At 34.3% G+C, this 8,583-nt stretch overlaps 2 protein-coding genes across 2 annotated transcripts; one reads left to right on the top strand and one right to left on the bottom strand.

Annotated features, from left to right (window-relative positions):
• The first annotated feature begins 303 nt into the window (after positions 1-303).
• LOC110024719 (H/ACA ribonucleoprotein complex subunit 2-like protein) lies at positions 304-5,380 on the top strand. The gene is made up of 5 exons (XM_020724846.1): positions 304-449; positions 621-803; positions 1,153-1,222; positions 4,388-4,493; positions 5,017-5,380. The coding sequence occupies exons 2-5, from the start codon at positions 677-679 to the stop codon at positions 5,176-5,178; spliced, it is 465 nt and encodes a 154-aa protein (XP_020580505.1). The 5' UTR covers positions 304-449; positions 621-676; the 3' UTR covers positions 5,179-5,380.
• Positions 5,381-5,549: 169 nt separating this feature from the next.
• LOC110024722 (peroxidase 11-like) lies at positions 5,550-8,213 on the bottom strand. Its single transcript, XM_020724848.1, has 4 exons — positions 7,873-8,213; positions 7,240-7,431; positions 6,848-7,013; positions 5,550-6,081 (listed from the first exon to the last, which is right to left on the bottom strand). The coding sequence occupies exons 1-4, from the start codon at positions 8,113-8,115 to the stop codon at positions 5,669-5,671; spliced, it is 1,014 nt and encodes a 337-aa protein (XP_020580507.1). The 5' UTR covers positions 8,116-8,213; the 3' UTR covers positions 5,550-5,668.
• Between the last annotated feature and the right edge of the window lie 370 nt (positions 8,214-8,583).

Here is an 8,583-nt window from a genome sequence, read left to right as displayed (position 1 = left end):
TTTTGGCTTTAATTTTGTTTCAAGAGTATATTTCTTTCAGATTTTCTCTCTAATGGTAAAACTGTTTATCTACCCAAGTATTTTTGTCTCAACATATCTTACTAGACTACTTGCGTACTTCTAAACATAATCTGAGAACGAAATACTTCAAATGATTATATGAGTAAATTTTTTATTAATGAATATTACTTTAGCTTCTATTTAATGTATTTTATTCAATTATTATCCAATATAGTAATAATTTCAAATTTTTAGCATTATAAAAACAAACTTATAAATTCACGATTACTAACATATACCCTCTCGTTTTTCTCAAACCCTTGACGGCAGAGAAGCAAGCAAGAAGTCTCGACGGAAATTCGCCGGGAAACACATCGACGGGGACGGCGGCGTGCGAAGGAGAGGAGGAGCTCGCGAGACATTTGGACCTATTAAGTCCAAGATTAAAGGTAAAACGAGAGAGGAACAGGATTTAGGATTCAGTAGAATTGTCGTTTGGCTGGATTTAAGTTACAATTATGGCAACAACAACTGCGGTTTGGTAAAAGCGGGCTGGATAGTTTGTAAACCCAAGTCAATCAACCTGACCGATTTGTAGCTAAGGCCAAGTATATCTGCAGGTGGACGCATCTGCTAAAACCCTAGCAGACCCTCTGAGAGCGAAGCAAAAGACAAGATGGGTAGCCATAGCGAGAAGGAGAAGGTCATAAAGGAAGAAAAGACACCGATTGCTCTCGCGCCGATAGCCAAACCCCTCGCAGGCAAAAAACTGTGCAAGCGAACTCACAAGCTCGTTCGTAGAGGTATTTTACCTTTTGTTCTATCCTTATCTTCTAAAATGTTTATCTTTTTCATTCGATTGCAATGACGCAAAGAACGTTTTATTTAATGAGATTGTGACGGAGAAAGTTCTGTGTAGGGGCGTCGATTTTCAAGTAGAATGATCCTTCTTTTTGTGTTGTTTTGCTTGGCTTGGGTCTTTGGTTTTGTTCTCTAATGGTCCTTCATACATTTTTTAGATCTTTTACTAAATAGATTCACTGAATCTGAAACTTTTAATCCTCAGCTACTGAAGCCAAATGCGTGAGGATCATACATTTTTTAGATCTTTTACTAAATAGATTCACTGAATCTGAAACTTTTAATCCTCAGCTACTGAAGCCAAATGCGTGAGGAGGGGAGTGAAGGAAGTGGTTAAAAGCATTCGCCGTGGTCATAAAGGGTTGGTATTTCTTTTCCTCTGATTTATTTGGTAAATCTTTGCTGCACTTTCTTTGTTGAGAACTTTGACAATCCACGAGTTAATGATGTTGGTGCGAACAGAATCCATTTTTGATTTTTGAATCATGAAGAGAAGAGTTTTCAAAATGGCAACTTTAATAAATAGGCCTATTCTATGTTGCTTTTTAAGACTATTTTTAATGCTGTTTTTTACTTTTCTCAATTGTCCATACATTCATCATTTCCTTGTGAGATTTGTACTTTTTTTTAAACCCGGAATTCATCATAATCGGATTCATGGGTCTAATAGGACCGCTTTGCTTATGATTCTTTGTTTACAAACGGAACTTGTCGATGTAGTGTGAGTTTAATAAGGTTGGCACAACTTATGGCTGGGGAAAAATAGTGGGCATAATTATGGTTTGATATATGAGGATCCTCATGTCATACATTTTATGGTTTCTCTTGAGTTTTTTAAAATGGTTTAGAAACTTCTTGACGATTCTTAGAAATTTAGAATTTTCCTAAAAGTTTCTAGAAACCACAAAGATTATTTTTGATGAAATCAATTAAGTCTGAGCCTCAAAAGCAATAAGAAGTCTACCCAAAGGTTTTGAAAATTGATTTTCTAAAGATGAGGCATCCATTTCGGAGCATTGCATCTAATAATGACCATTCAGTCCGCATGATGGTCTGACCACCTGAAGTAAGAATTTGAGAAAATTTTGAATGCTTTGCTTCTTTTTAAGAATACTTAAATTTTTATATCTATCGTTGGCTTTTAAGCATTAAATTAGCCTTTTATTGCCTTATTTTTTTCCAAGCTTGTCTGAAATTTGATTATTGTTTTTCTCTTGAATCTTTCTGTAAGGCAATCAAATGTTATCATTTGAAGATTAATGACTTTTACTTGATTACTTGATCTCCTCTGTATTTATTGATCAACCACCTATCTTGGCGCTGAAGCCAAGACCTCTCTTTGTCTTTCTTTTCTCGACTAGCTTTTGCTGTTCAGGCTCTACCTGTCTAAAAATCCAAGGCTTTTAAGCTTTAACTGTTCAGCTTAAGCCTCTAAAGAGTGAAACCTAAGCATTTATGTTATTTTTTCTCTTGATTAAGTCCATGCAATGAATCTTCTAGTTCTATCAACCTTGAACCAGAAGAGAAGCTTCATGTGACTTATTGCTACAGGTGGGAAGGGAGTTTGGAGATGGTATCTAAGAGGCTATTTTTCTTCTCCTGTTATTATGATAATATTTATATTACATAGTAAATTTGACATCATTCTTTTGTGCTTTCTCAATCCTTTTTGTATAGTAATCTACTCACTCATGCTGGATCTGTATTTAAATAGTAGATCCACTTGGTAGGATATTATAAATGCTCAGGATGCCTTATGTGATTACATATTATTTTTTAGATAGTTTTAGGTTGAGGACGTATCTTTCAATCTTGTAGTATAATTGACATAATATTTCACATAAAGTACTTAAAAACTCTCCAATCGACTTGTAAAGTTTTTCTTACCAATACTATTTGATAGTTTTGCATCAAACATTTTATTATAGTATAATTCTTGGTCTAAAAAACAAAGCAACATAGAATAGTAAAAACCCAAATATTTCCTGACATCTAAGAAGTCATAAGGTTAGAGAAGCCACTAACATGCAAGAAGATATGAACGCAATAAATGAAATCATAGGTTTCTAAAATTTAAAATGTATTAGCAAACATGTTGGAACAAATGATCCACATGATATCATTCATATCCCATAAATAGAGTATCCCTCTATGAGTTATGGTATGGGACCTCAAATATCTAAAGATATTGATGAAGAATGGAAATACTATATTGCAAATGATGATTTATTATATATTACATAGTAAATTTAATATCTTTCTTTGCGCTTAATCTTTATTATATAAAGTATTACATAGTAAATTTAATATCTTTCTTTGCGCTTTGTCAATCTTTATTATATAAAAATCTAGTCTCTCCTCCCTCATATAAACAGTAGATCTGCTTGGTAGGATACTATAAACCCTCGTGATGCTTTCTGTGATTTAATTTATTGTTTGGGGTAACTTTAGGTTGAGGATAGATTCTTCAAACTTGTAATATAATTAGTAACACAATACTAAACATCAAACACCCAAAGTCTCTTCAATCCATTTGGGAGTTTTTTTAATACCAATCCTATCTTGATAGTCTCGGATCAAGCGTGATTTAAAAGGACAATTCTATGTCTAAAAACCGAGGGCAATATAAAATAGTTGATGCTCAAATATCCCTTAATATCTAAGGAGTCTTAGGGCTAGAGAAATCAGTAAAAAGTCAAGAAGATATCCACCCATTAAAGGAGAATGTTGTTAGATTTCTATAATTGAAAATGCATTAGCAAACATGTTGGAACAAAAGAGCAGCATAAAGGCATTAGTATCCTATAAATAAAGATACGGTCCCTCTATAAGTTATGTAAATGGAGCCTCAAATATCTAAGAATGTTGATGAAGAATGGAAATAATATCCTACAAATGAGGGAAACTTACCATTTGTTTGACAGCCACCTCACAATAGGTATCACTTTTATTTTTTGTTTTAAAATATTGTTTTTATTTTGTTTTGTTTGAATTTTTTTCTTTTGCTCTCGCATGATGTGAAAATATGTTTGATATTTTATGCTTTTATTATTCTCAAAATAAAAACCTAAAAATCAAAATACAATACATCAAATGCTTCCAACAAAGGCATCTCTCAACACATCAACTACTCCTTGCTGATCTTACACGAAGAGCTTACACTTTGAACACTTTCTGTATCTTGCCAACCACCTAGTTTTCAGCCTTTATTCTAAGCATCCGTGACCAAATCACTGCCAGATTGATCTCCGTAGGTTTTTTGTTTATCAATCCCAGCCATTATTCCTCCTCTTTTTATTTATTTTTAATAAATCATACTTTTTTAAATAAAATACAAAGTTAAATAAACAAGCATGTTATGTCATTTTTTCAACTTTTTTCTTTTTTTCTAGAAACAAAAACAAAATATAAACAAAAGTAAAACATAATAAGAAACATGTTCTAGGTGGATATTGTTTGCTCATTTTACCTTTTTTATGATACTCAAGGGCCACATTGTCATATATTGTATGTCTTGGTGATGCAGGTTGTGCGTGATTGCTGGAAATATTTCACCCATTGATGTAATCACACACGTCCCCATACTATGTGAGGAAGCTGACATTCCATATATATATGTTCCGTCAAGGGAGGTCAGTCAGAACTCATGTAATATTTGTGAGGTGTTTGATCGATAGTCATTTGATAAGTGATTTAAAATAAAAATAAGGGGTATTTACATACATACCACATTGTTCTTATGTATTTACATATCTAACACCTAAACTTTCATATCTATATGTATATAACACAAATCTTTAATACTGCATGAATAATACCAGTAATACTAATTTTTAAAAGTGAAATACACCATTTCCATCTCATGCATAAGTATATGACACCAGTATTATAGATGTAAATATCCAAATTTAGCTTTTAGATTTGTAAACACATGAATTGTGTTATATATATATATATATATATGTAAATTTTCCTATAAATAAAGTTGATAACTTAGGTGTTCATGAAAGTTCCCATATTTAATTGTTTTTAACCTTTGATTGCCATAAAACGTTCTCATCCGCCTGTACTGATGCTGTTTATTTATTTAATTTTTTTGCTTAGCAAATAATTCATACTGGTATAACACCTTCGTTGTTGAATTTATCTCCATAGGATCTTGCCACAGCTGCAGCAACGAAGAGGCCAACATGCTGCATTCTTGTGATGACAAAACCAATCAAGGGGGAGTTGGACCAGGAGGTGCAGGAGAAGCTTAGAACTGAATATGAACAGGTTGCGTCTGAAGTGAAGGATTTAACATCAAATCTCTACTAATTTGGGAGGGAACGAAGTGAGTTGATACTATTTCTCTACTAGTAATTAGGATCATAATTGATGGAAGGGAAACTTGTAGTGTTTGTTTGTAATTTTTTATAGATGTTATTTTTGCATGCTGAGATTCAGCTGAAATTTGGAGGATCATGAACAATGTTCTTGTTTAAAAATATTCTTCTGGATGCAACCTTTTTTTTTCAGTTATGCTGTACTATGCCCACTAGGATTTGCAATTTCCCTGTAGGTTATCTGTAGCCTAAATTTCTATCCTTATTTGCAAGCCCTTTGTCTCTGAATAAGAAACACAATTCTCTAATGCTAGTAGACATTTCAATATATAAATCTGATTCAATCAACAGAATAATATAAATATCAATATATCTCTATATTCTTATACAAACCCCCCCCATACCTGTTATTGTCACATTAAGTTGAAATACAATTCATCAGATGAACAACTCAATGCCCCCCATTGTCTTCCTCTTAGGGCTCATGTGTTGACATACCTGCAATTCGTTCTTACTTCTCCTCCTTCCGGATTGGTAATGTTTCCCATCTTTACCATAGCATCAGAGAAGTGTTTGAAGAAGATCAGAGGATCCATAGAGTAAGTCTTTACGAGGTCGGCGGTCTCGAATCCGACGAGGCTCGAGTACATCTCCTGGTCTGAATTCAGCAGCCCCTCGCCTTTTAGCAAAGATTCGAAGAACACATTGTCGAACACGTTTGGACTTACATAGTCCATTGGGGAGATCTTGCTGTCATGTCCACTCTCAGGGCAGATTGATTGCAGCTTATTGAGGTAGGCAAGGGAGCCCAGGTTTGGTTGTGATGTGGCTGCAAAGTCTCCATAGATCCTATCTCTAAAATTCAAACACCTTGCCATGCCTATTGTGTGCGAACCTGCAAGATTTCATCCATCTTTAGTAAGTTGTAGTTCTGATCAAAGTTTAAATAGATGAAATTGGGGACATAGGTTAGTCTTGAGACAAATATAGCCATATGCCTCTAAATGAGGAAAAAAATCATAAAATTAAAATTAATTCATAAAAATGATATGAAGTATTAATATGTTGTTTTAGTTTATTGTCATAAAGACATACATTACAAATCTTAATCTTTGATATTGATATAAAAGAAAAGTTTGCAATGTGATTTAAGGTGAACATTCACATAAGATTTAAATGTTCCATGAGCTTCAAGATCCACGGTGAAGTCATGCTTGCTTTCATCATCTTCAAAATAATCATCATTTTTATTACCATCTATTAATTCGATCATATTTGCAACTTTAAAATGTTCTTCATTATCCACTCTTTCTTATCATACTAACAATTAATTTGAAATTCAATGTAATTTTAAACAAAAGAATAAGTTAATAACATAATTAAATAATCAAAATTAAATTATCTTTTGAAAATTTTAAGTCATTATATCCCATATATTAAATATAATATATATTAATAATATAAGATAGTATGCATTTTTGCATAACTTTATTGAGGCACTGCCTCAAACGCACGTCTCAGACGAAAATAATATAAGTCTAATTGGTGATACGATACTTAAGCCTTGAGGCTTTTTTTTAAAGAACCTCAATTTGAGGCGCTCCTCAAGGTGATGTTTCTGATTAATGAGCTTTTAAGCAAGTAAAAGAGATGGACCAGACCTACAAGAGCCACCATGTCCTGTGGTGATAGACCTTTGCTAATGAACTTGGATATGAGGGCGACAAGGTTCTGATTTGGGTTGGGGATATCGATATTTGCAAGCTCCAAGCTTGCAGTTTTTGAGTCGAGCCGCCCGACTGGCACGTCCCAATAAGGTCCACCAACCTGTGCAGAGCACAATTTACATGCTATTTTAGTGTTTAGTTATGTATTGAGCTTTTCTGACGTCCTATATTTTGAATGAAAGAATTTTACTTGCAGAGTTTGCATGCATTTATACTCTTTGTACAATAATATTGTACACCTTTATATACAATATAGTTTTGAAAGAAGTCTGCATGCATGCGAATTCCGTACATAATATTTTATCATTTTAAATATGTTTTGTTACCAAAAGGACTGCATCTCGTGCTGCTATAGCAAGGAGATCGGCACATGAAACAACTCCTGGGCATTCTCCTTCGAGCTGGGTCTTGATGCGATCTACGAGATGGAAACCGATGAGAGAGTTGACGTTTTGAGATGCTGTTTTCTCTCCTGTCAGCGTGGCTGTGTCTTCCAGGAGTACAGATCCATCACAACCCTGAATTAATCAGAACAGTTTACATTAAGCATCTTTAAAAGGAAGATTTACACACACACACACACACAAACACACACACATACGCACATGCATGCATATTTCTAGCTATAAGCCTAGCTTATTTATATTTGGCTTGTTAAACTAATATGTTAATAAAAATATGTCTATAACTCGAGCTAATTATGCACTAATCACAAACAACCAATTTGTTTTTTATTGCCCTACTTGCTACCTAGCTCTCACTTAAAGTAAAGAGTAAAAATATAATTTTGCTTGCATTGCCAAAACAAAGCAAAAATATTACGTGTGGATATGATATGTTAGATGTGGATTAAGTGTAGATTGGCATGATTGACGTCAGGTCGTCAACACCATTCCAATTCTACCAATCCACATGCATATAACACACGTAATATTCGCTCCAAAATAAGACCAACTGACCTGAACAAAACAGTCATGAAAATGAAGCCGAAGGATTGCGGCTGCATTGCGCGGATTTTCACGCACGGCACAATCCATTTCCTTGCGCACAATCGGCTGCGCATTTGGGCACGATTTATCGTAGTAATCTAAAGTCAGCTTCGATTTGTCTTGCGCCATTACTGACCTCCCCAGAACTCCCAGCACACAAATCATCACAGCCAACTCAAGAAATAATGACTTTGACAAACTTACACCTTCCATTTCTCTCCTCTATTTTTTTGTTTTCTGGCAGTTCTGATCCGGCTACTAGCGAGTGGGAGGAGAAGGTTGGAACTTACTCAACTTATATATTTGTTAAGGATGGAAACGGTCATGGTGGAGTTATTAGCTCGTGCTGCAAATTTATGGTAAAGTGATAGTTTAGTTGATAGTTTAGTCAAGGTGGAGATCAACTAAAGTTGGTGGGTTTGGTGTGGAGTAGCAAAGCTAATTGCCATCTGAGTAACTCTCTAGAATTAGCTTTCTAAACTACTTTATTTTTATATTCTCGTGCTTTAGGGCGGCAGCTTATTTGGTACGGTTGCGTTTTGAAAATGCAACAGGTCTATTTGGGTAAACTGCGTTTTCAAAATGGTGAAAACAACGTTTTAACACCAAACCTATCTAGGTGCGGTGGCAGCTTTCTGTCTGCGGTCTTGCTTTTCTAAAAAAATAAAAAAATTATAATAG

Source organism: Phalaenopsis equestris, unplaced genomic scaffold, assembly GCF_001263595.1.
Source record: "Phalaenopsis equestris unplaced genomic scaffold, ASM126359v1 Scaffold000271, whole genome shotgun sequence".
In the NCBI taxonomy this organism is placed as follows: domain Eukaryota; kingdom Viridiplantae; phylum Streptophyta; class Magnoliopsida; order Asparagales; family Orchidaceae; genus Phalaenopsis; species Phalaenopsis equestris.
The sequence above is the reverse complement of the archived record's forward strand: the minus strand, read 5'-3'. Positions and strand labels throughout refer to the sequence as shown.

Bases quoted from the DNA above. Each gene is read 5' to 3' on its own strand.
- LOC110024719 (XM_020724846.1), top strand. From the start codon at position 677: ATGGGTAGCCATAGCGAGAAGGAGAAGGTCATAAAGGAAGAAAAGACA. The intron at 804-1,152 runs GTATTTTACCTT...TTTAATCCTCAG, and splicing joins TCACAAGCTCGTTCGTAGAG to CTACTGAAGCCAAATGCGTG. The intron at 4,494-5,016 runs GTCAGTCAGAAC...TTATCTCCATAG, and splicing joins TATATGTTCCGTCAAGGGAG to GATCTTGCCACAGCTGCAGC.
- LOC110024722 (XM_020724848.1), bottom strand. From the start codon at position 8,115: ATGGAAGGTGTAAGTTTGTCAAAGTCATTATTTCTTGAGTTGGCTGTG. The intron at 7,432-7,872 runs GTCAGTTGGTCT...TGATTAATTCAG, and splicing joins TTCATGACTGTTTTGTTCAG to GGTTGTGATGGATCTGTACT. The intron at 7,014-7,239 runs GTAACAAAACAT...TGCTCTGCACAG, and splicing joins CACGAGATGCAGTCCTTTTG to GTTGGTGGACCTTATTGGGA.